Below are 27,659 nucleotides of genomic sequence, written 5' to 3' on the forward strand. Positions count from 1 at the left end.
TGCAGTAAAAGGGAAAAGTAGCAATTCCCTAGTTAAAACAAAAAGTCAAGTCTAGAATTTCTCTGTTCCATCAGTGAACAGTTTCACCATCCCAGTGGTGAACTTGTAAAAACAATGTCCATGTAAGACAATGGCTGGAGAGGAGAAGACACTGAAGGCAGAAACCCTCTTTCTCTCATGGAATGAAGCACAAGAAGCGAACTGGACAAGGCTGCTTAAGACTTTCAAGTCAGAAAATGCCACTTTTGAAGCTGAGTAGAAAAAGACAGGTGGAAATTGCTTTTCTGATGGGCTGGGGTAGAAGGGGGCATTTTTAGTTTTAAGAAGTTATTGGGGGCTCATACTCATATCAGGGCAAACTGGAATTCTCTTAATTTACCTTTTAAGTTCATTTTAATTTTGTATAATAAGATGTAGAATTGCCTAAACTGGTTATGAAAATGCTTGAACCTTATTCTCACCTGATTAATTTTGTAAATTCTTTGATTTATTTGTTCTTAGAATGTAGTATCGATGTGAATTGCATCAAGATGACATCTCGACTTCTGAAATTATTCTCAAAAGCAGAATATGAAGTGGCTGATCAATTACAAGTTGTCATGCCCTTATAAAAGAAGCATGAATGGTAATTTGAATATTCCTTTGAACTGAAATATGTATAAGATTAGGATTTTAACATTCATTTTAGAGAACAGTGTATCTGTTGATGTTATCAAGAGCTATATGACTATATGATGAGAAATGCGCCTTGTAAAAACAACTGAAGTGACAAGTTCAGAATTGCAAAATAAAGACAACAGTGTTATCTAAATTAGGCAGCAAGAGTTTCGGATTTACTCCCATCCCTGATCTTCTTGTTGGAACCCGCTCTTAAATCTTCAATGGTATGTTTTATAGTAACTGTTACACATACACATATATAATGCAGAATTATAAAAAAGAGATGCAACTTACAAAAAAAAATATCAGTAACCAGTTGGCATAAATGAATTGGCCATGTAGACCATTGAATATATGCATATGAGCCATAATGTGATCATTGTAAAACCACACACCTACATAATGCATGAGAAAATTACTACTTTTGTACTTACAATCATCGGATGGAAGGCAAAAGTTCAAAAGATCAGAAAAATTTGTTCCTCTTAATTCTTTGTCATTATGTTCCTTTCCGCAGTCACAGAATCCAAGAAAAGCGGTTTTTTGTAAATCTGCATTAATGCCATGCAAACAGATTTCTTTGAGGATATTTGTATATATGTATCCGATTTGCCAGTGCCAACATGACATCTTTTTCTTGTTATTCTTTTCCTATATAACAAAATATTAATCAAATAGGAATCAAAATGTGTAAAAAAACCTACCATTCTAAAGTACAGTGGGGCAAAAAAGTATTTAGTCAGCCACCAATTGTGCAAGTTCTCCCACTTAAAAAGATGAGAGAAGCCTGTAATTGACATTATAGGTAGACCTCAACTATGAGAGACAAAATGAGAAAAATGCAGACATTGCATTGTCTGATTTGGAAAGAATTTATTTGCAAATTATGGTGGAAAATAAGTATTTGGTCAATATCAAAAGTTCATCTCAATACTTGGTTATATATCCTTTGTTGGCAATGACAGAGGTTTGCACTCAAAATTTCACGATACATGGCCCCATTCATTCTTTCCTGTACATGGATCAGTCTTCCTGGTCCCTTTGCAGAGAAACAGCCCCAAAGCATGATGTTGCCACCCCCACGCTTCACAGTAGGTATGGTGTTCTTTGGATGCAACTCAGCATTCTCTCTCCTCCAAATACGACGAGTTGTGTTTCTACCAAACAGTTCTACTTTGGTTTCATCTGACCATATGACATTCTCCCAATCCTCTTCTGGATCATCCAAATGCTCTCTAGCAAACTTCAGACGGGCCCGGGCATGTACTGGCTTAAGCAGGGGGACACATCTGGCACTGCAGGATCTGAATGCCTGGCGGCGTAGTGTGTTACTGATGGTAGCCTTTGTTACGTTGGTTCCAGCTCTCTTCAGGTCATTCACTAGGTCCTCCCATGTAGTTCTGGGATTTTTGCTCACCGTTCTTGTGATCATTTTGACCCCACAAGGTGAGATCTTGCATGGAGCCCCAGATCAAGGGAGATTATCAGTGGTCTTGTATCTATTCCATTTCTAATTATTGCTCCCACTGTTGATTTCTTCACACCAAGCTGCTTGCCTATTGCAGATTCAGTCTTCCCAGCCTGGTGCAGGTCTACAATTTTGTTTCTGGTGTCCTTTGACAGCTCTTTGGTCTTCACCATAGCGGAGTTTGGAGTGTGACTGTTTGAGGTTGTGGACAGGTGTCTTTTATACTGCTAACAAGTTCAAATAGGTGCCACTAATACAGATAATGAGTAGAGGTCAGAGGAGCCTCTTAAAGAAAAAGTTACAGGTCTGTGAGAGCCAGAAATCTTGCTTGTTTGTAGGTGACCAAATACTTATTTTCCACCATAGTTTGCAAATAAATTCTTTCCAAATCAGACAATGTGATTGTCTGGATTTGTTTTCTCATTTTATCTCTCATAGTTGAGGTCTACCTATGATGTCAATTACAGCCCTCTCTCATCTTTTTAAGTGGGAGAACTTGCACAATTGGTGGCTGACTAAATACTTTTTTGCCCCACTTTACATATTTAGAAATATTACAGAGCATTGGCCGCAGCAGGATCAATGCAAATCTTGGAGCAACTCTTCTGGGATAGCAAAATGATAAACACAATTCCTTCCTATACCAAGATTAACTTGACTCTTACCTGTTTTAGAAGAGGCATAGAGCTTGAAATAAAATATTTCATTAGGTCCATTAAAATTTTCAGACATGACATATTTAATTTGGCACTTTCTCCCAGTACCATCAAGGCCAGTACTGATTCCAACCTAGATATTTCAAATCAATAAGGACAAATATTAGTCCCCTTTTTTCAAAAGAAAAATGCAACATCATTAAAACTAATGCTAAATTCTCTTGGATTTAGCTGATACCAAATTCTCTTTACATGCAATTCAGTCAAATGCATGGACTATCCCATGCAAAGTATTTTTCTTAAGTGTCAGTAGCAATTTTATTGATGCATGCTTACACAATATGTATATATCCATTCATTGATGCATGCTTATACATTATTAATTCAGCAACGAAATAAGTTGAGTAACTGACTACCAAAATGCTAGCACAAAATGCCTATGGACAAGTACACAGCAAGCACATTTGAAGAAGGGAAGCAGCCACAAAGAATATCAAAGGATCACATGTTCAGGATCTAGCAGCAACAGGAAACACTACAGCTATTTCTGTTTTTCTTATTTTTATTCAGAAATAGATAAAGGAATAAACATTTTGATGTTTAGCCAGGTCTTATCAAAGTAGACAATTTTTTTCACTTTCAGTTAATCATTGTTACATTCTTTTATGCATGAGTATCTTATGTTCTCTTGGTAAGCATAGTCTAATTTATCATACATTACACATTTTTCCGTCTAGACTTGTATGGTTCTCAAAAGCATTCTAGGTAAGAAAATCTTTACCCAGCTTTCTATGAACATCTCCATCCAGGTGTCTAATTATGTTTATCACTCTAAGTAAATTAATCAATCAATCAAACAATCAGAATAGAGCAGGAATGGACCTTGGAGGTCTTCTAGTCCAAAAACTCCTGCTCAAACAGGAGACCCTATACCCGGGATGGCGAACCTATGGCATGCGTGCCACAGGTGGCACGCGGAGCCATTTGTCAGGGCACACGAGGCGTTGCCCTGTCAGCTGGCCAGTGCGCATGCGCACGCTGGCCAGCTGAGTTCAGTTCTTTTAAAGCCATTTTTCACCCTCCCCAGGCTCCAGAGGCTTTATAGGAGCCTGGGGAGGGCGAAAAGAGCCTCCCCCACCTCCCCCCCCCCGGAGGCCCTGTGGAGGTTTCAGGAGCTTCCCTGAAGTGTCCGGAGTGCAAAAAAAGGGCCCGGAAGTTTGGGAACGGACTTACGGTTTGCTCGTAGGGTCGGTTTAAGCCTTCCGGAGGCTTCAGGGACCTTCAGGAGGCTTCCCTGAAGCCTCTAGAGGACTAAAAACAACCCTACGAACAAACCGGAAAGCTCATAGGGTGGTTTTGGCCTCTGGAGGCTTCAGGGAAGCCTCCTGAAGGTCCCTGAAGCCTCCAGAAGGCTTAAACCAGCCCTACTTCTGGTTCGCTTGTAGGGCTGGTTTAAGCCCTCCGGAGGCTTTAAGGAAGCCTCCTGAAGGTGCTTGAAGCCTCTGGAGGGTCTCTGGAGGGTGTTTTTACCCTCCCCAGTCTCCTATAAAGCCTCTGGAGCCTGGGGAGGGTGAAAAAAGCATGCAAAATGGGGGGAAGCACCTGTCATGCGTGCATGTGCACTGGGGGGGATCGTGCATTGCATTATGGGTGTGGCATACCCATGCACGACCCCCGCTGTGCTCCCCCTCCTTATGGCACGTGAGCCAAAAAAGGTTCGCCATCGCTGCTCTATACCATTTCAGACAAGTAACTGTCCACTGATGAAGCACCTACAACTTCTGATGGCAAGCTATTACACTGGTTAATTGTCCTCAGTGTTAGAAAGTTTCTCTTAGTTCCAGGTTGCTTCTCTCCTTGATTAATTTCCATCCATTGTTTCTTGTCTTGCCTACAGGTACTTTGGTAAATAAGTTGATGCCCCCTTCTTTGTGGCAACCTCTCAAATACTGGAATACTGCTATCATGTCACCCCTAGTCCTTTTCCATTTGTAAATAACTTTCTGCTAGTTCTAGTTGGTCAACCCAAGTGAGGTTAGCAAAACTGTCCACAGTTCTGACCAAGACTATAATACTGAATTAATGGTTATCTGGATTATATCACATAAGTTGATATAAAGGCAGGGTTTGCCTTTAGATCTTCATTAAACTAGTATTTCTATGTAAAATACTTTATCATCTATGATGATGCATGATGTCTTAGTTTGTTTTGGTCTATTACTGTCTGTTGATATGCTATTGTAAGCTTATTTATATTTGCCTTTACTTCTAATTTCAGCTCTACAGTAATTCAGTAGAAGTTTCCACAGAGATGGTATTTCATGTCTTCTTGTAAATGTTAAATCTGTCCCACTGTGAATCATTTTTCATCTTTTATTTTAAAATTTCACTATTTTATTTAATTAAGCTACTATTAAGCCCAATTTCTAAATGTTTAGAAAGCTGTTTAAGTTCAGGCAGATGTTTGGTTTGTGCTTATAAAGTCCTTTACAGTAATAGTGGTTTTGACACTAAACATTCCTGCCTTATTTCCACTGTTCTACAAAGCTATTGCAAGAGTTTTTATAGGGCAATTAGCTTTTTCAATAAACTCTATGCTTTGCTTCCCATAACACTCACTTGCTGAATAAAATGTGGCTTTTCACTATCTCATTTGTTCGAGTCTCTGTATATATAAATGTCAAATCATTTGTGGTACTCTGAAGCACATTAATTTCCCCACTAAAGCTACTCATCTTGCTGAGCTCATAGTCCCTTGGTCTTCATTCTCTATGACTGTTTCAGCATTATTGTTATTCTTTTATTTTATATTGCCCCTTTTTCTTCCCCCCCCCACTCCCTTCCAAATAAGGCATGCTTTAAAGGGGGGGTTGGCCTTTTTTGTTTGTTTACAATCTCACCAATCCTGCTGTGCTTTTTCTCTTAATTAAAGGACCCTTGAGTCTAAAGTGTTTTTTTCTGCTGATTTTTTTTTACTGAAACGCTTCAACAAGCTCTAGCAACTCTGCAAGTTTTATAAAATATACAGGCTACAAAAGGGAACCAAGCAATAATAATAGGGTAGACGTATGTGTAATTAATCAATACTAACAACTACCAAATACACTGCACTTTAAAAAACAGTAAAGAAACATATGAAATAAGCAGTAACTCAATACTATTTATAAGGTCTTTTTAGCATTTACTCTCATATAATAAACATTCCCTGAAAGATGTATTAATCTTGGCATAATATATGGACATCACTATTTCCTGTACCTATATCATATTTAAATAGCTAACTTCAATATTCAGCCAATTAGCTAGCCAGCCAAATCAATTTTTATTTTCCTGAAGATGCTTTTATATTTATGATTTTCACAAGCCTTGCTATATTACTATAATGATTTTTTTTATTTACATGCTTAAATGATGCAGAATTTTTAAAATTGTAGACACTTCAAATTGTAAAGTGATCTTTATATAAATTAAGTATGCTTTATCATCACACTGCTTTTATCTGTATGTAAATTTAATAAAGTGATTGCCTCAGACGTAAACAATTTCAAATTTCTTTAATTGGGAGGCTGTTAAATATTTTTACAAGTGATTATTATTCTCCTAACTTAGCAGATGGAAGCAGATATATCAGCACAGGACCTCAACCAATATCTTACTAATATTATAAGTCATTCAGTGTAGTCATTGTAGGTCAACCTGAATCTTAAGTTGTAGACCCTATGGGGTATACAGACAGGGTCATAGTACTTCACAGCAAATACTGCTTATTTTGGAAAGAGAATTAACTATGAAAGAATACACTACATTTAGGACATTTCAATACCTCATATATCAGGATATAAAATAGGAACTTCTAGACAGAACAAGAAATTCTTTTGCAAACATACAAATGAGAACTACAGATAAGTCCTCAGTTAACTACAGCAATTGGTACAGGAATTGCTGTTGCTAAGCAATATAAAGTGCAACATCATATGACAATGTCACTTAGTGATGGCAATTCTGGCATTCCCAGTTGTCATCATTAAGTGAATCGCCATTTATGGTTAAGTAAGGACCTCACATGGTCCCCATTTGCAACCTGCTACCAGCTTCCCCATTGACTTTGCTTGTCAGAAGCCTATAAAGAAGGTCACAAACAGTGACCACATGACTGAAGGATGCTGCAACATCTGGAACTATCACTAGCTGAGCCTATTACAAGTATGAATAGTCAATGAACAGTGGTTATTAAGAAAGGCCTAACTGAAATGTCAAATAACGGAAGCCAACTTGAAAAAATCTGTGTAAATATAATGGTGGTGATAGAGTTACCAAATATAAATGCTGTGCAATAAACACACTGCCAACAGTATCGCAAAATATTCACTGTATTTCCATGAGCATGAGGGAGAATAAGGAGAATTGAAAAACAGGTCACTTGTTTTGGGCAACAATAGCACAGTAGTAGCAGGAACATCACTAATACACATGTTCATTTTTGCTTACAGCTCCATACCCAGGGGCAAAAAAAACAAGTTTACCCCACCTACTTGTTCATTATTAAATATTTGAAACAATTTTTAAAAGAAATACTTTTTCTGACCACTTAATCTGGGAGAAAATAGACACCCACTCATCCTCCATTTGGTGGGTTGCTTACTGTTTCCTGACTTCACAGAAGTTATTTTTATGTTATTTAGTTATTTTTCTTAGTTAAATTAGCCTTACTTCTGTCTAACTAAATTCTTCCACTCAACTTCACAAGCACCAGTGACACTGATTCAATTTTTTAAACTGAGTTACTTCAATCTGGGTTGAGGAGAAACACTTTCCATGCTTGCAGATGCAAATTATCTTTCTTATTGTAACCCAAGTACTAATAGCAGTGTGCTATTTCTGACAGAAACTAACACATTTTAGTTCTTGATTTTCAAACTCACAGATCCAATTTCCAAAATAATTCTTTATAGAATTTTTACCTAAACCCTTTTGCTATATTTTGGAGAATTTTTCCCATTCACATGGAAAGGCAATTATATTTGCAAGATGTAATGCCCCTATTGTTTAACCCCTTTAATATCTCTTTACATCATTCTTATTGAATTTTAAGGTATTTTACCTATTACTTCCTTTAAATGGTGCTTCCTCTTAATCCATTTTATTATTCTTTTATTCTTTGACTCTAAATTTATAAATTTAAAAAAGATTCATTTTTTCTGCTTATATAAATAATGTGTACTTTCTCCTGTCATTATTGAAACTCAAAATACTTACTAGCTGTAACTGAGCCAAAGAACTGTAATAAAAGTAGTAAAGAAAAATGCAAATTTGTAAGGGGAAATAACATCAGAAGAATATGTTAAAACGTGTCCATTCTAAGTGTAAAGCAACTGATATAATAATAGTATATAATACTGGTATAAATCCAGGCTGTGAATCTGATGAAGTGAAAGAAATGGAAATTTAAACAATGCCTTAGTCTGAAGCAGCACAGGTAAAGAGAGCAAGTGATGCAGTGGAGAAAGAATATTTAAAATTGAAAAAAAAATATTACTCTTCCTTGAAGTCACTGTCCTTATACAAATAGGTGCTGCATTTGCATGGAGCTTAGAAATGCTTGGCAGGAGCCCTACTCCCTTGCATGCTGCTCGGAGCAACTTCTACTAATTTCTGTTTTTTTTCCTCAATTTCCACAGATATAACATGCTTTGTTGAGCTTCTTCGGGATATTTATTTTATTTTGAGACTAGTCTGTTGGATACCCATGCTTTGCTATGGAATTATGTGATCAGGCTTGATAAATTGACAGTTAGAGCTTGAACATTAATGAGTAGTTATGATCAGCCTCTCCCCTTTTCTCCCTCAGGCGCGCCCCACAGAAGCCTATCCTATTGTATCCCCCTTCTCTCCCTCCGGCTTGCTCCGCAGAGGCCTCTCCTATCTTATCCCCTTCTCTCCCTTTCAGGTAGGGAGTAGTAGTAGAATATCTAAACTCCCAGCCCGCAGGCTGGATGTGTCACATGCTGGCCATGCCCACACCAAAGTGGCAGTTAGAACAGAGTTCTTTTCAGGTGAGGAGGGGGAGTAGAACGTCTAACTCCTTAGCATCGGAGTGTGTTAATAATAATACAAGAAATACTCATGATCTGATGGTCATTTTGAAAAATCCTTTTTGAAATGACCAAGAGGAACATACGTGCCAAATTTCAAGTTTGTAGGCTTTACAGTTCTGGAGATTTCATGATGATGCATTAATGGTATTTTGCTTTTATATATAAAGATATTCTTTCTTATTTGAGGGATATTTCATATTTCTCTCTGTTATGTCTTATACCACAGAGATCCACCATTAATCAAATTGCCTGCATCATCTATCTAGGAGAAAGGAAGGAAGAAATATTATATGGTTAAAACCTCTGTCTGTTACACCCCATTATTCCAAATGAAAACAAAAATTTTGTCCAGTTCCAAAGCCTTCAGTTCATGACTTGCTACTTTCTCTGCCTCTGTTACACAGCAGTTTTTCATCTTCTATGAGAATAGAGAGAATAGAACAGTATTGTTTCAGAAATGATACTTGGAGCAAGCATTGGAAGTTATCCGCTCTAGTCTAATGCCCACACTTTCTCTCAACTGCTTCTTGCTTCCCAACTCTCTTGAAACTGATGACCATCTGTCTAGATGTCATGGTGTCTACATACACTGAAGAAGCAAACCATTCATTCAACATGGCTCATTCATGTCAACATCTCACAAAACTATTGCCTCTAGGAAGAGCAAGATGACTCACTTGATGCTTATTAGTTTTAGGATACATGGCAATGCTTCTTTGGTCAGCATATATTTATAAAGGCACCTTATACATACTTGGTACTACAATATATTCTGCCAGAGACAAGATAGCCAACCTTTTTAAGGTGATTATGATATAACTCACACATTGTCTAAAAAGTTGTCAAAAATAAGTTAAACTATGACTCCAAATTGATCCCTAAGTGAAAAGCACATAATTCAATTGGATGATTATCTACCATTGCTGAATTCCCACCAAGGGTAATTCTGCAGCAAGAAAAAGATAAGACCACATTACTGGAAGACATATTGCTGTTTTAATTGGATAAAATCATTCTTTCACATCTTTCTGCTAATCCCTTTCCTAAACAAGGTAGTAGCTGGGTGTTTGGACTGACTTCTTGGTGGAAATCACAGTTCATATCATTGTTCTGTCTCACCCATTGAGATTACAATTACATACTCTCTGAGATGTCCATACTTGCTCTTCCTCTTCGTTGTGTAAATATCTTACAGCTATCACAGCACTCTAATTGTCATTTCATTGTTATTGTTTTTGGTTTTGCATTCAGATCTCTTAAAGATTTCATGAAGACCTTGCTTCAATTATATCCATCTTTATATTGACTTGGAGTTTATCTAGGATAATGTTAAAACCATCTGAACTCTTAGTCATATCATATATTCCTTTTAAAGAGTATAATGTATTCCTTTTATTGTCTTAGAAGAGTATATTTCTCATTTCTGTGATATTTGCTAGGCATATTAATGACCTGTGCATTGCCCAATCAACATATATACCTTGTTGTGAATAAAAACAAACTAATTCTACACCTGGTAGCTCAGTGGCTAAGACATTGAGCTTGTTGATCAGAAAGGTTGGCAGTTGGGTGGTTTGAAACCCTAGTGCTGCATAATGGAGTGAGCTCCCATTACTTGTTCCAGCTTCTGCCAACCTAGCAGTTCGAAAGCACGTAAAAATGCAAGTACAAAAATAGGGAGCACTTCAGTGGGAAGGACCAGTGTTCTTTGCGCCTTCAGCATTTAGTAATGCTGGCCACATGATCACTTTGTCTTTGGACAGTGCTGGCTCTTCGGCTTTGAAATAGAGATGAGCACCACCCACTAGAGTCGGAAACAATTAGCACATATGTGCGAGGGGAACCTTTACCTTTAATTCTACACTTTGTCATCTCTTTTCTGCCAAAGAGCAAAACTGCCTTCCATTCAGTCAGGGATATAATTCTGCATACATTATTCCAAACCTTAGAATGCTGTCTGAAAGACCCTTGATCTCCTTAAAAATAATTGGTGGATTTCTGGGGAGTAGTTCCCATTCATGTGCTTCCCAGGTCAAGCAAGAGTCTGGGACTACCTCTTCAAAGATGTTTTAAATGGACCGAACCATCTTAAGACTGCTAGGATCTGACAGAGCAGTTCCTGTCGTTTCTGTAGGGCCACTCTATGAAAATGATGGCAACTAATGTATGCTATCTTTTCCTCAAAATCCCCTCAGAGGGCTATATTGAGCAGCCATTCAAATTTTATCTAACACAGATAAGGGCTCTAGTTGCAGGCCCAGAGGGACCTTGCCTTTCATTTTATGAGCAACTATCCTTTGCTAAATAATAAACCATTTCCCTACTTATCTGTAATTAGAGTTCTTCAGGTGATCATTTTTAATTCACACATCTTATTTTCCCCATCCATAGGTATTTGAATATGTTAACAACTGCAAATATTTTATATGGTTTTCATTAAAAAAGATTCATTGATTCCCTCTTCAGAAGAATGGCTAACTAAACTGTGGGAGTACATTCAATGTCCAGAATAACTTTGCATTTAGAAAACAAATCCAACAGGGCGCCGGCCCTAATTTGCCAAGTCTGCATGTTTTTGTGCCCATCCTTCCAATAAATATTTTTGTATAGTATTTGCAGACTAGAATTGACTGTAGCTTATGTTGTTCCCGTTCCCGTTTTGAACAATAAGCTCAATTTGCTCAAACCTGTCTGAGAAGAAAAAAGATTCAACAATTTGTTCCATTCAGTTGCTCTCTAAAGGCAATGATCAAATCAACCTATGAATACTGGAAGCAGTTCTAAGTCTTTATTACTTCATTTTGCATGCTTTACTGTAGAGACATGATTATAACTAGATGTGCACAAACTAAAGAAGACACATAAGCAATGAAAGCCCTCATTAAGGACTTTTCTGCAATTGCAGCAGAAAAGTGAAGAAAAAGCCAAATTCCCCACAGGTGATCAAAAGTCAAACTTGGTATATGTCACCAGGAAAAATAGGAATATTAATGTTGAACAGGAAGAAAACACTACTAAATTGTGCAGTGGGTAAGTAAATAATGATTAAAGAATGCACCAGTACCTGTAAATAACATATCTTAAAGCAATATAATATTTCCTTGTGCATTAAGTGTAGGCAGCCTCATGAAATTATTAGGAATGAGAGCTCCGTACCAAATACCAAGCTAGTATTTGGGAAATGAAATATTTTGGGACTTCTGGTTTGCATGTTAGGCTGTTTTTTTCCCTCCCCAGGCTCTTATAAAGCCTCTGAGGAGGGCAAAAAACAGCCCAACATGCAAACTGGAAGTTGAGGAACGGACTTCTGGGTTGCCTGTTGTGCCATTTTTCTCCCTCCAGAGGCATCAGGAGGGCAAAAAAACAGCCCAACGTTTCAGCAAAGCCTCCGGAGGGCGAAAAATGGTTGAAACTCGAGGCCAAAAAGCTGCTGGTTGGCGGGAGGTGCGTGCGCATGCATAGTAAAGCTGAGCTGGGTGACGACTCACAGAGAGGGCCCTGCGTGCCACCTGTGGCACACGTGCCAAAGGTTCACCATCACGGTACTAGCCTGAAGGCAACATATGGTCTAGCAGGCAGTTAAGCAGAGATTAGTGTTCTTTACATGAACAAGTCATTCAATAAAAAGACCAGAATCAGCATAGTATCTCTTGATGCTTGGGCAAATAATTTTTGCCTTCCTGTATTCAGTGAGATTAGTCTAGTAACTCCTCTAAAATATTTACACTGTGATATGCCTCTTCACTTTTGTTTAGGATCTCCAGACAACTTTACCACTCTGATGAATCCATATTAGAGACATGCAGATTTCAAGAAATGCTTTGCCTGGTTATAAGATTAACCTAAGCAAAACAGTGTGACCTCCTCCTTGCACTGCATTGCTGTTTGACACCTAAAACATCTGTAATTGCAGCTTGAATCATGACACATTTTTTTCATGCTTCCCTCTTCCATTCAATGGAAATAAAACTCATGGCTCTACATAAAATTAAAGTTACCATGGAGGTTATTTTTAAATGGAAGCCATGCATGTCCAATTGACATTCAGCTAAAACATAACCTGAGTTGGCATTCCTCCATGTTGTTAAACATAAGAAATACAAAATTAATCCTCAAAAATCATTGCATTTATTCCATTTTGCCAACTTCTAAACCCACCAAAAAGATCTCAGACCAAAATCACAGAAGAGGGGTATCATTAGTGTTCCTATAATTCCATATAATTTTGTACATCTGAGAAATTTCTTCTTAGCAAAATAGTTTTAAGCATAAGGCAAAGTTCCAATGAGTGCAGTTTGCAATTATAACTTGTTGAGGCTTCAATTAACAGAAGCAATCAAGAATACAGTTCCAGCATAAAATTAATTGTAAGCATGCAAAATTAGTTTTATTACACTTTGCATAAAGAGCACCCAAAAATGAAAGCAAGTATCGGTCCCAGAAGAAGGATTGGCACATTGCACTGCAGCTGTTTAGTTATGTGACAGATACTGTACTTTGAAATCATGAAATGAAGTTGCTATCAATAACAGACATAATTTAATAAAAGCAGACTGGTAAATGTCCTAGCCAAAAAGACAGAAACAATTTCTAGATAAAGTGAAGCAATACAAAGTATATATAAATTGCTTCTCTTTCTGGCACAAAAATTGTAAATCTTTTTGACAAGCAACTGTAGAGTGATTAACATTTAGGCATAAAGGTTATTTAACATTTCAGCACAAAAGTGGTTTCCATCAAGGGTATATCAAGTTATAAGATTGCCCTTACCAGTTTTTTTGATGAAGCTGTTCCTTATAGAATAGGACATGCATGAGGACTGCATCTATTTGAGAGCTGCTATTATGTACACAAACCCAAACAAGAAGACTGTGCCAAAGAAATGGCTTAATTCTGAATTGCTTTTGTTTGGAATTTAATTCAGCAGCTGAGCTGGCAGTCGTGGATGTCTACCAAAAAGAACAAAAAGTTAAATCCATTAATAAGACATTTCAAATACAAAAATAATTGGCAATACTCCTCATAGATTTGCATCTCTTTTTAACTAAAATCTGATTTTAATAGTATTATATTCTCATGCTTAATTTCTCTAATTTCATTTTCATTATGCATTTGTGTTGTTTGTATTTTGTGGCTGTTACTGTTTCCTTTAAAAAATGAACAGCGTTCAGAAGAATAAAATATTTCATTTGCTATGATTCCCTATGTTCTTTGATGTTAGTTTTTCATTGTATTGCATTAATTTTTAAGTAGAACTGTATGTGAACACCCCATTCTTGCTTCAGGGTTGAGATCTCTACTGTGGAAGTTTTCCAATCCATCTTGAGACAGATTTGCGTGTTTTATCAGCATAGGATAGAGTTAGCAGAGAAATTAGATTATTATGGGGGGAATGAAAATTTCCAACACTTGTAGAAATTGGTATGTAGGTGTTTGATGGCACTGCCTAATATGTTAATTCAAACATACTTATCAATAGAGCCAAAGTAGAACTGAGAAGAGGGATAAAGGATGTCACTTAAAAATAAAAAACCAGAAACAACGCACTTTTGTATAGCTTTATGTAATTAAAAAGTTAATTAATGATTAGTGAGATGATGAATGATCCCATTTTTATTTAAGTAAAATATTAGAACCTAGATTTGCTGATGTAGAAAAAAAGGAAGGCGAAGAAGGGGGAAGGCAAGCAAAATTAAATTTAAGACAATTGATGAAGCAAATATTGGTCAAATGGGAATGGAAAATAGGATGACCAAAAATCAGCTATTTGCAAGAGACTAGGTTCAAATATAGAACCATCCAAATCCTTTTTATGTGATATAAAGAAATGATGGGTTGTTTGTACAATGAATAAATGCATTTCTCTTACTCTCGACATACCACAATCTTACCACCGCTCCAAATGGCTGCAATTAGAACAATTAATAGTAAAGGTGACTTGGTTTTGAAAATTGGACTTAATCAGTGTACAACCCTAGTTTTTATAAATACTTTATCCTCATATATATTACCCTGTAACCTTATCTCATAGATGGCATAAGAATCCATTCCATATGTAAACAGAAAAGAAGTCATTTGTATAGGTTGATGCCTGAAAATTTTTTAACATACAACACCGTGCTATTTTAAGCATGTGTACCAGATACAAAAAGGTTCAAAGAAATCTTTGCAATATTGCAAAAAATGGGAGAGGGTTCAGCTTTTGTACTATATACGATGCTTAATGCTTCCTCTTTTTGTACCATAAGTAACTATGAGGATCATATTAGGAATCATTCATAAAAAATAAAAAAACTCCAGAAATGTTAATTAAGATTTACTTTAATTAAATGCAAATAATTTTTTGCATAAAAATAATTTTATATAAATTACCGTAATATAAATTTAGAGAAGGCGACATTTGAAATTGAAATCATCTGGATCAAGATTACCCAGTTTTAGATACAAATATACTCTTAAAAATATTTTAATTAAAGATATGACAAGTAATTGAAATATTAAGCTGTACACTTACTTTCCCCTATATATGTCCAGTCTACAACTTTGTGCAACTTCATGATTCCTATAATTGGAGAGGGGGATTTAGCCAAGGTGGCGCAGTGGTTAAATGCAGCACTGCAGGCTACTGCTAGATCAGCAGTTCAGCGGTTCAAATCTCACCGGCTCAGGGTTGACTCAGCCTTCCATCCTTCCGAGGTGGGTAAAATGAGGACCCAGATTGTTGGGGGCAATATGCTGACTCTGTGTAAACCGCTTAGAGAGGCTGAAAGCCCTATGAAGCGGTATATAAGTCTAACTGCTATTGCTATTTATTTATATTGGTTTTATAATAATTATGCCATATTGTGATTGGGGAGTTTTATTTATATTATTGTCACAGTTCAACATGTGAGAAAAGATGCCCAATATTCTTAATTCAGTTTAATAATTTTGAAAACATTCTCAGCTTAATTTAGCATGTAAAAAGAAGAGCATCTTTTTTCAAAATTGTGGTGAAATTTGGGGAAAACAATTGCTAAAGAAGAAATTCACAAAAACTACCATTTTAGGCTGATACAGGGCTAATATGGTTCGATTAAAGATCCAATTCTTTAAAAAGTACTTAAAATTGAAAGGTTTTGTATACATATTTAATATAAGAAGACTTTACTAAGTAATAATGTTTAGCATACAAAAAAAAATCTCCTCATAATCACTTGTGCAAGAGGTTTCTTCAGGTAGCCCATTCTCAAAGTAATCATGTGAGCTTAATTTTGTATCTTGGAGCGAAGGGAAGGACGCGACAAGAGTTAAGAGGAAAGTGACTTTATTCAGCTCATAGTAAACTGCGATTCAACGTGGCGTGTTTCGCGCCCTACATTTATACCCCCGGGTTTGAACGAGGAGCCAATGGGGCGTCGAGTAGCTCGGCCAATCAGGGCGAGGATTGAACCGGCTCCGCCCGGGAACCAATCAGGAAGGAGTCCTTTGTTCGCGCGCTAGTTTTCCCGCGCTAGTATTCAACACCCCTCCCCCCCCAGTCAAAGAGTTCTTTTGGGAAGGGCAAACATAGTCTTGTAGGTAGGCGGGGCGGTGGCGTTCTCGCCCCGACCTTCGTGGCTCCCCGGCGGTCGTTGACGGGGGGGAAACCGCTGGCGGGGGCGTGTCCGTGGTAGGGCGGTGAACCTGTGGTTCGGGCCCGCGGGAGAGAGCTGGCCCCGGGTCCCCTGTCCAATGTCCAACTGTCTGGGGTGGCGTTTCCGTGGCAACCGGAGTGTCCGGTTGCGGTTCCGAGCAGTCTGGTTGGGGTGTAGGTTCAGAGTCTCGATAAGGGCTTCGAGGAAAAGAGTAGCCGGTTGAGGCGTGCCTGTCCGGAAGGTTCGCATTGGCTTGCCTCTCGTTCCCCGGGTGGAAACGGTCCGATGGGGAAAAAATCAACGATGTTGGCTCCTGGTGTGAGCGGGTGTGCGCAGGGCTCGGGCCGTCTGTTTCCGCGGGAAGGCGACGCCTTAATTGGTCCACGTGGCGCCTCCATTGTGCTCCGTCGGCCAGGCCGACCCTGAAGGAACAGGGGCCGGTCAGAGCTGTGATGGTTGCGGGAACCCACCGTGGATCCCCGGAAAAGGAGCGGGCCCATACCGGATCCCCTAACTTAAACGCGTGGGAAGGGAGGGCCCCCAGGTTGCTCGGCAGATCCCCTGCGTAGAGTGGATGGAGCCTGTCTAGGGAGGTTCGCAATCTCCTACCCATCAAGAGCTCTGCGGGGCTTTTATTCGTTGTTGGGCAGGGTATGGAGTGCTGGCTCAAGAGGTAAGCCGCCACTCTTTCTTGCCAGTCGCCCTGGCCCATGCGGCCCAAGGCTTCTTTCGCTGAGCGAACTGCGCGCTCCGCCCGGCCATTGCTAGCTGGGTGATAGGGGGCTGTGGCCGCGTGTCTGATCCCTTGCTCGGCCAGGAATTCTTGGAACGTGGTGGAGGTAAACTGGGGCCCATTATCGGAAACTATCACATCCGGTAACCCATGGGTAGCGAACATCTTACGGAGGGCCCTCACTGTACTCTCCGCTGTGGTGGAGGTCATGATCACCAGCTCCACCCACTTAGAGTAAGCATCTACCACTATCATAAAGTTTCGGCCGTGGAAGGGACCGGCGAAATCAATATGTAAACGGGACCATGGGCCTCTAGGGATTTCCCACTCGCGAGGGGCGGCTGTGGGGGGATTCGGCCTGGAATTTTGGCATATTCTACATCGGCCTACATAATCTGCGATTTCGGAATCTAACAAGGGCCACCACACATAGCTGCGGGCTAACGCTTTCATTCGTGCTATGCCTGGGTGGTTTTTATGGAGTGCAGGCAGGATTCGTGCCCGCAGGGCTGTGGGGATCACTACCCTATCCCCCCAGACAAGACACCCCCCATGAAGGGCGAGTTCGGCTTGTCGCATTTTGAATGGACGGAATTCTTCCGCTACCTTTTCCGTGGGCCACCCCCTTAAAACCCATGAAGCAACCTGAGATAGGACGGGGTCAGCCTTTGTGCAGGCTGCGACGTCCGCGGCCGAGACAGGGAGGTCGGATTCGGCGATGGACAGAACAGAGAGCGCGGGCACGTGGGCTGTGTCCGTCTCTGGCAGAGGGCAACGGCTTAGAGCGTCTGCGTGCCCAAGCTGTTTGCCCGGACGGTATAACAGCGTATACGAATACGCTGTTAGAAACTCCGTCCATCTAGTCATGCGGGGGGACAAAATGGGGGGAGTTGGCTTGTCGCCCGCCAGTAGCCCCAAGAGGGGCTTGTGATCCGTGACCAGGGTGAAATTCCTACCGTAGAGGTAGTCATGGAACCGCTTAATGCCGGAGACTGCAGCCAGGGCCTCTTTATCGATTTGGCTGTAGTTCCGCTCCGTGGAGGAGAGTGTCCGGGAATAGAAAGCTATGGGGGCTTCTGAGCCGTTCGGGAGGACGTGGCTCAGGACCGCCCCAACGCCATAGGGGGAGGCGTCGCAAGTCAGAATTAGAGGCATCCTATCGCTGTACTGGATTAGGACCGCCGATGAAGTTAAAATATCTTTTATAGCCGCGAACGCGTGCGCTTCACGGCTACCCCATTTCCAGGCCGCTGACCGGTCAAGTAGTCGGTGTAGCGGCTCAGCTAGTGACGCCTTGTGGGGGATAAAAGGGGCGTAGAAGTTTAGAAGCCCCAGGAACGCCTGTAATTCCGCCCTAGAGGTGGGTGCGGGTGCGTTTTTGATGGCGGCAACTTTGGAAGGAGTGGGGTGGATGCCTTGGGCATCAATGAGGAACCCCAAGAACTCAACTTTGGGAACAGCAATTTCGCATTTGCTGCGCTTTAATTTCAGTCCTGCCTCCCTAAAACGTGTGAGGACCTCCCGCAGTGTTTTCAGGAGTTCCGAGTGGCTGGGGGCTGCGACCAGGACGTCGTCGAAGTAAGGAACGACGCCTGGGAGCCCATGGAGCAACCGCTCCATGAGGCTCTGGAAAATCCCAGGGGCAACCGAGACGCCGAATTGTAGGCGGCGGCAACGGAAGGCCCCACGGTGGGTGACGATGGTCTGGGCTGTAGCCGCATCGTCGTCTACGGGAAGCTGCTGGTAGGCCTGTGCCATGTCTAGCTTGGCGAAAATGCGGCCCTGTCCTAAGGAGTGGAGTAGGTGCTGCACTACGGGAACCGGGTACGGGTTTGCCTGCAGGGCCAAATTGATGGTCGACTTGTAGTCGGCACATATTCTCACCGATCCGTCGGGTTTGACCGGGAGGACTATGGGGGTTTCCCAACGGGCGTGATCTACGGGCTCGAGTACCCCTTGCTCAATAAGTTTGTCCAGTTCTGCGTCTACTTTTGCTCGCAATGCGAAGGGAACCCTGCGTGCCTTTAGTCTAACGGGAGCGACCTGGGGATCGAGGCAGAGGGAAATGGGGGTGCCCTTATAACAGCCCAATCTCCCATCAAATACGTCTGAGAACTCGTCTAGGACGCTATCTACGGCGAGGGGAACTACCCTGTGTACCCCTTCTATGGTGAGACCCAAAGCGGAGAACCATTCCAACCCCAGGAGAGCGGGCAGGTTGTTTCTAACGACTAAGACTGGGAGTTTCCCTTTAAAATTCCCGTATTCCACCCGGATGTGGTATATCCCGGCTGTGGGAATCCCATTTCCCTGGTAGTCTAGGAGGGAGACCCGGGCGGGGCGCAGCTTTCTCTGGGGAACCCCGGGGCAAAGGCGGGAGAACAAAGCCCAAGATAGGAGAGAACGGGATGAACCGGAGTCCACCTCCATTTGGCAAAGCTGACCTTCGAGCCGGACGGCGGTGCTTATTTTCCGGTTGCCGGCAGGAACGTGGGATGCCTGGTAGACCACGCAGTCAGCGCTGGAGGGCTGGTAGGTTGAGTAGCAGTCCTCAGTGCGCTTCGCGGGACGTGGTTGCTGGCGGCGTTGCGGCGCCGGGCGCTGGTTGCTGGGTTGCATGAACGACGGGGCTGGCAGGGGAGCCCGGCATACTCTGGCGAGGTGCCCTTCTCCTCGGCAGCGGCGGCAAACGGCAGAGCGGTACGGGCAGGCTGCGCGGCTGTGGCGGCCGCCACATCCGCGGCAAGGTGCGTTTGATGCTGGCTGAACGGGCGCCGGCGGTTGCTGGGGTGGCCTCTGCTTCGGCTGCATCCTCATCTGGCCAACGATTTCCTCCTCCTCCTCCTCGTCTTCGGCAGGGGAGAGATCGTCGACGAGGTTCGTCTGGGTGGACGGCCCCGCGGCGGGTTGTGCGGGGGGGTTTAGCTGGAGGCGTTCCATGTCGGCCGTGGATTGTTCGGAGAGTTCGGCTGCTCGCGCTATCTCCACGGCTTGCATCAGGGTAATCTTGTGATTCCGGAGTAATCGGCCGCGTAAATGTGCGTCGCGGACCCCGCACACAAACTGTTCCGCAAGATTCTCCTCCAGGTCTGCGAAATCACACTGGGCGGCCACGGTTCGCAAAGCCTCCAGGAAATGGCTAATGGACTCGTTGGCCCTTTGTACTCGGCGGCGGAAAGCGAAACGGCGTGCAAACAGAGAGGGTGAGGGAGCGTAGTGGTTCCTCAGCCTGGACATCAGCTCGGCCCACCCAAGTTTGTAGGCTGGCCTCGGGGCGGCCAGGGCTCTCGCAGAGGCGAACATGGACGGCTCACAGCAGGACAGGAAGAAACTGCACTTCTCCTCGTCGGTCTGAGCCTGGTTTTTCGAGGCGATCAGGTAGCACTCGAACCGCTCCATGAACCCGTCCCATGATTCTCCGGTGGCTCCGCCGAATGGCGCGAAAGGAGGAAGCGATGACGCCATCGTGATGTGGAGCCGGAGAGAGGGAGAGAATGACGGAGAAAATTTCGCGTTCGCTGCCGGCGTTCTTGGTCCGAGGATAGCGTGCTAGCTGGTTCCGACGCGGTGGCAGCTGGCTGTTCTTCTCCGTGGTCGCGGGAATCGGGATCCCACCTTCGTCGCCAGTTTTGTATCTTGGAGCGAAGGGAAGGACGCGACAAGAGTTAAGAGGAAAGTGACTTTATTCAGCTCATAGTAAACTGCGATTCAACGTGGCGTGTTTCGCGCCCTACATTTATACCCCCGGGTTTGAACGAGGAGCCAATGGGGCGTCGAGTAGCTCGGCCAATCAGGGCGAGGATTGAACCGGCTCCGCCCGGGAACCAATCAGGAAGGAGTCCTTTGTTCGCGCGCTAGTTTTCCCGCGCTAGTATTCAACACTTAATAATTACATAGCTGAAATCCACCACCATGTTTCAGTTCCATATACAGCCTGCTTTTATAACTCTATTATTGTTTTCCTTATTTAAATAACTCCCATTCTTTTGGCATAATTTTGAATCTCTCTATAAAAAGTAACAAAGCAGAAAAGATTTTAGGGACATTATTAAGAGAGAGCTAAAAATATCAGGGTGATGATTCAATTACTATTAATGGAGTTCAGTTTCTATTATATATTAAATTGTTCTGGAAATAAATTACTTGTCAAACTTTTCAAAATTGCAAGGCACATCTCTGTAATATCCTCCAGGAAGCCAGGAAATATAAAACAGGAACCTTGGGTCATTTAAAACAAAATAACTTCCAGACTTTCTAGTCAGGGGTGAAATCCTACCAGTTCACACCACTTCGGGTGAACCAGTAGTGACCAGTAGTAATCAGTTCTCCAAACCAGTTATAATCACCACTGGTTGACCCTGACCCTGCCTGCCTGGTCTCCTCTCACATCCGCTCTTTTCTGAGCCCAAAAAAGCTCGAGTTCTCAGCTGCACAACAGCGATGAGGCAGAGAAGGGTGCCTCCCTTCAGGCCTCAAAACCTCTCCCCGGAGTGCGTATGCACTCCCCAGAGCACTGTTCCCACCCATCAGCAGTGAGGCCATGACAGAGGAAGAGAAAGGGCTCCGGACACTTGGCCATTCTGCTGCACCCTACCCTTATCAGAGCAAAGCGCCGAAGAAGATAAGAAAACTGACACTGCCGCCGCCACCCCATTCTGAGTCTCTCACCTGGATGAACTAGATAGTGAGCATAGGTGTGCCCACTCCTTCGCCTCCCACCATCACCAGCCAGTACTTTTCCTGCCCCAGGCCATCCCTGTAGCCCTCAGCCATTGAGGAAGAGCCCAGGCCAGGAGAGGCAAGCAAGGCACAGCACTGCAAAGGTTCGTGGCTCCCTCTGTGATCCCCTCCAGGCAGTGGATTGGTGATCGCTGCCTTGCCAGCCATGGGAATCGCAGGCCCAGTTGCTACTAAGTGCTAAGCGAACCATAGCAAAAGGAGGAGTGAGAAGGCAAGTCCGTGAATTGAAGGCTGCTCTAGTCTCCTCCTCTCCCTGCTGCTGCTTTCCTATGCAGCGGCCTAACATGGAGTGAAAACAACAGCAAACACACACACCCTTGCTTGGGCTAACAAATGGTTGTTGGGAGGTGGGGGCAGCCATGCAAATAGATGCCATCGTTGGAGGAAGGAGCAAGAGATCTTTGGATTTTTGGCCTGGGTTTTATTTTAAGAGGCTTAAAAAAAAAAAAGTTTTGCAAGCATTTTTTTTATCCTATCTTGCAATTTGGTGAATGAAGCTACAAAGAGGAGGGAAGACACTTTCCCCTTCCCTGATCTGTGTACGTGTGTGTTTTGTAAGGAGGCTGCAAAAAGAGGAGGTGGAGGAAACAGCGGCCATGTTGGAAGCATAGTCCTTGGTTCTGTGGGCGTGGCTTGGTGGGTGACCTGAGTGACATAGTTGGCCACACCCATTCAGTCACATGATCCCACCACCACCACCAAGCCACGCCCATAGAACCGGTAGTGAAAAAAAGTGGATTTCACTCCTGCTTCTAGCCCTTGAGTTTTCCATTTCAGATCATGCTGAAATAAACAGAAGAGGTTCCAGCTTCTGCCCTGCATTAACTTAAGCCTGTGAGATTAGGATACAAATAAGGGCCTCTCTGGAAACAGGGGTGGCACCACTTTGAATCAGTACTGTTCTTGAATGTCTCCATGAAGCTGTGGGGTTTTAATTAACAGTTAACTATATCAACTACTGCTCAAGAATAAATGAAGGTTTGCTTTGTTTCTTCGGTCTTATGAGGTGGCGGGATCTACATCATAGGATCTCCCATCTCAGCAGTGGGATTGACTTACTTTCCCTACCGGTTCGCAAATGTGAGGGTGCGCCTTCTGCACATGCACAGTGCTAGCACATTACATCAGGGCGGGTGGGCGTGGCCCCCCATAGCTGCCGCTACCAATTTGCCTGAACCAGAGAGAACCAGATGAATACCACCTATGTCCCATCTGTTCCTGAAGCAAAGGCACAATAGTGTCTTACTATAAATTGATGGGAAACCTACCATCTCACAAAAACATTCATTTCTTCTAGAACAGCAGCTAGTCCAAATAAGAATTTATTTTTTTGTTTTCTGAATATCCGTAAGACAAGTGTTTAGGCTGGTCCTAAATAATAGAAAAGCTAGACATAAATACTGTATTTGGAGAACAGTACATTTTTTTTATGTTCTAGAGATCTGTGACTACATGTTTGAAGTATGCACAGACCTATTATTTTCAATCACAATATATTGGTCATTACCAAAAATTATAGCTATCATTCATACAAGATTTTTATCTATTTTTTTATAAAACTAACAAATTGAAGGATTATATTTTGAAGTCCAACAGGAGACCTTGTAAAAAAGATTGGAACAGACAATATTGGTTTAGATGGATAACAATCTGTTGTGACTCAGCAGAAACCTGTGAGTTGTTTCGGGATGCAGGATAATGAGCAGCTGTTGCTTGTTAGGGTCTTCTCCTGCAGATAAAAGACTGATGGTGCCACGCCTTAGTGGCAGAAGTCAACGTTCTTTCATTGTTCGTTCGTTCGTTAGTTCTGTTCCGTTCCTGATCTAGTTCGTGTTCATGATTCAAAGAAGCACTTGGATGAGTGATTTGCTTTATATAAACCTGGTTTGCTCTGAGAGTTTGTTTTTGCATTTGCTTTTTAACTTTTTGCCAGAGAATTTATTTATGTTTATTTTGGGCTCGCAGCCAACAAAAGCCGGGAGTGATAAAGACATTCCTTTGCAAGCTGTGTGTGGCTGTTGTTTCTGAACGAGCAAAGAGGGGGGTCAGAACAACAATCTAGGCTAGTACTGAAGTACCTGTGTTCCTAACGCATGCAGCATTACTACAAGGTCTTTTAAATTTGTTTTATCTGGGCAAAAAATAATATTCAGCATGGCAGTACAGCTGATGTGAAAAACTCCAGCAGCCAATATCATGGTTCACTAAAAAAAAAAAAAAAATCACCCAGGCCACTGCAGGGTGTTGTGGGAGAAGAATATCTGCAACCATGCAGAATAACAGACATTGAATCTGTCAGCACTATACAAGTGAAGGGCTGCTGGTTGGCTAACCAGAACCTGCTGGAATCAGAAACATATGTCACAGCAACAGCAAATGATTTTTAACAGCAAACAATCTCACAAGGCACTGTAAATCAGGGGTTGTCATCTCCTAAAGCAAAACTGGTTCTCTTAATTTGAAACCTGAAGCTTAGACTCTATCTCTGTCTTATTCTTCATCCATGGTCCTGAAAAACACTTTAGTTTATCCACTGCTTTTATATCAGAATACATGTCAAGCCTGCCTCTTAATTCAAAGGGAAAATTGGTTATTTGAGGGACTAACAGTTTCTGCCTACCAAGTAAGATAGGGCAGTGTGGCTGTGCTCAAGGTCCCTTCAATTAAACAATATCATCTGTTAGGATGTAGGTGTCAAATACCTTCTCCAATATGCTACCTAAAAGACATCTCTCCAGAGATCCATTTGGGTCAGGCCTGTAATTATTCTGAAATTCTTTGAAAACCTGCCTTTGCTTCTAAGTCAGTGTTGGCAACTTCAAATTGAAGTTCTCACATACTGTAATGACATTCCTTCCTGTATTGGACCTGCCTTTTCTGCCAGATTTGATGGGACAGGTAGACTTGATTGGTGAGAGGCAGTCACTCAAATATCCTGATCACAAGTTGTGTGATACTTTATAGATCACTAGATGACTCATGACTCATTGAGCCATCAGTTCAGAGATATTTCTTGTTACCTAAATAAAATGATCATGGACAGAGGAAAAAGCAGTGGGAGCAGAAGTGATTGCTGACTTCTGCCTGCTTCCCAATCAACTTTGCTAGTGGGAAGCTGGCTAGGAGCATCAGAATCACAATAATAGGACTGCAGCTGACGGTTTGAAAATACAACTTTTAATAAGTTCCTTCAATTTTAATTCCATGAACCAATTTTGGACACATTTTTAAGTCAGGCCATTTGAAATAATTTGTTTCCAAAAGTGTTGCCTTATGAAGAACCATTGTGGCTTACTGAAGGTTACAGACAGACAATAGAGGTTAAGTGGTATATAGATTACTAGCACTTTGAATTGAACCTGGAAACAAACTGGTAGCCATCCTTGTCATTACATTTAGGCCATTTGAAATAACTTGTTTCAAAAATTGTTGCCTTATGATGCACCATTTAGCTTACTGAAGGTTACACAGATTACTAGCACTTTGAATTGAACCTGGAAACAAACTGGTAGCCATTCTTGTCATCACATTTTGCCCCAGGCAAAGCTTCTGGATGATCTTTAAGGCTGCCCCTTGTAAAGCTCATTATAGTAATCCATGCAGAAGATGACCAGGACATAAGTGACTGAGCACAGTCATTCCAGGAATGGGGTTAACTGGTGCACAACCTGAAGTTGTGCAAAAGCCCTCCTAGCCAAAACTGTCATCTAGTCATGAGTCCAGAAAGAACCCCCAATTGTGTGCCAGATCAGTCTAGGGCAGTGCCACCATGTCTAGAAGAAAATATGGTAAATTTCTAGATCCGGATGGCTACAAAACCCAAAAGCCTTTAATCTGCAATCTGTTGGTCCCCATACAGATCTCAACAGCCTCCGATGACCATATTAGAATGTCAACTAAATTCCCTAATTCCTATAGCCCTGTCTTATGTCTAAGGATATTTATCCATCCAGTAGGGCTATATTACTATTATCCTTCTCATCTTCCCTATTACGTTCTATTATTGGTAGAGTTGAGTTGAGTTGAGTTGAGTTGAGTTGAGTAGAGTAGAGTAGAGTAGAGTAGAGTAGAGTAGAATAGAATAGAATAGAATAGAATAGAATAACAAGTTGGAAGGGACCTTGGAAGTCTTCTAATCCAACCCCTGCTGAGGCAAGAAACCCTACACCACTTCAGACAAATGGCTATCCAACATCTTCTTAAAAACTTCCAGTGATTGAGCATTCACAGCTTCTGGAAGCAAGTTGTTCCACTGATTAATTGTTCTAATTGTCAGGAAATTTCTCCTCCGTTCTAAGTTGCTTCTCTCCTTTTTTTTTATTTTATTGAAATTTTTTAATTTTTAATTTAAAACAAATACAACATCTTTCTTTACATGCTATAGAAAGTGTATCAGTTGGTTACAAATAGACTTTTGTGCATCTCTTCCACAGTCAACAAACATAATTCATGTTAACTCGAGCATTTTAACTCAAATATTCATACATATCACCATCATCATATATCCATTTTCATTTGACTATAATTATTATTTAAAAATAATAATAATAATAATTTTTGTTTCTTAAACAATACATGCCCACACCAGTGGGAAAAGAAAAAATCAAAAAAGAAACCAAAAAGGAAAAAAAAAAAAGGACACAGGTATATATTATTTAAAAAAAGTATATCGGCTGGTTACAACATGTTTTGGTGCATCTCTTCCATTAATTCATATTAATTCAAATATCTTAACTCAAATGTTTACCATATTGACATCATTATACCTCCACTTTTAGTTGACTACAGTTATTTAAATATCCTTCATCCTTAAATATGCCAAAGATTTAATCCATAACCACATGCTGACATTTCATTTACTTGTTTGTAAAATCCTCTATTAACATCAAATCCTCATATCCTGTTTTAGCTGAACATCCATAATATTTAATACCAAAAATTCCATCTTCCATACAGTATAGTTTATTATCATTCTCCCTTCTTTATGTAATTATATCGTATATCGTAACATTTTCCCCATATTAGTTAACATTTAACTGCATATATTTTATTCTATTTTTAATAGTGATAATTATTGTGATTAATAACCTTTGTATATGGTCCAAAAATATTTCCAACCTTCCCTTCTCATATCCGATTATTATTTATCATATCAACTCCACATTATATACATTACTATCAATATCAATTATTATTCAGCTATGTCTATTACAAATAAGAGTAATTAGATTTAGCTAATTTTAAATTGTATTCTTCCATCTATCAGCCTATGTCTCTCCAATAACAAAACCTCCTTAGTCCTATTGCCATTCGCAGAACAGGTTTACCAAATGTTTTTATAAGCAAGTCCAAACAGGAATATCTTCGCACCTTTTTGCTCAAGATGCCTCTGATGTAATAATAACGTTGTCCTCGGCTTGTTACACTTTTCAGTTTGTCTTTAATTCTCAAGGGTGGTATCGAAAATTCTGCAAATGATGTTTCATAAAGCAGTGTTTTTCAACCACTGTGCCGCGGCACACTAGTGTGCCGTGACATAGTGTAAGGTGTCCCGCTGGGTGTTTTTGCCTCGGGACATCTCTGTGTCCACTGTTCCCTCTAAGGTGCGCGGCTGTGCGGCCGCGCATGTGGCAAGAAAACACCGCGCAGCCCTTTCAAACTGCGTGCAGTGATTTCTGCCACAGGCTCCCG

General features: G+C 41.5%; 1 protein-coding gene across 1 annotated transcript in view; it reads right to left on the reverse strand.

Annotated features, from left to right (window-relative positions):
• The window catches only part of TMEM232 (transmembrane protein 232), a 118,699-nt gene that overhangs the window by 63,286 nt on the left and 27,754 nt on the right, over positions 1-27,659 (reverse strand). Inside the window, exons 8-10 of the mRNA XM_014059455.2 lie at positions 13,650-13,828; positions 2,794-2,917; positions 1,095-1,311 (exon numbers count right to left, since the gene is read on the reverse strand). Coding sequence (XP_013914930.2) covers positions 1,095-1,311; positions 2,794-2,917; positions 13,650-13,828 — 520 coding nt within the window. The remainder of the gene's footprint in view (positions 1-1,094; positions 1,312-2,793; positions 2,918-13,649; positions 13,829-27,659) is intronic.

This window comes from Thamnophis sirtalis, unplaced genomic scaffold (assembly GCF_051295495.1).
Source record: "Thamnophis sirtalis isolate CommonGarterSnake01/CBP01778 unplaced genomic scaffold, rThaSir2_p1.2 scaffold_5, whole genome shotgun sequence".
Lineage (NCBI taxonomy): Eukaryota > Metazoa > Chordata > Lepidosauria > Squamata > Natricidae > Thamnophis > Thamnophis sirtalis.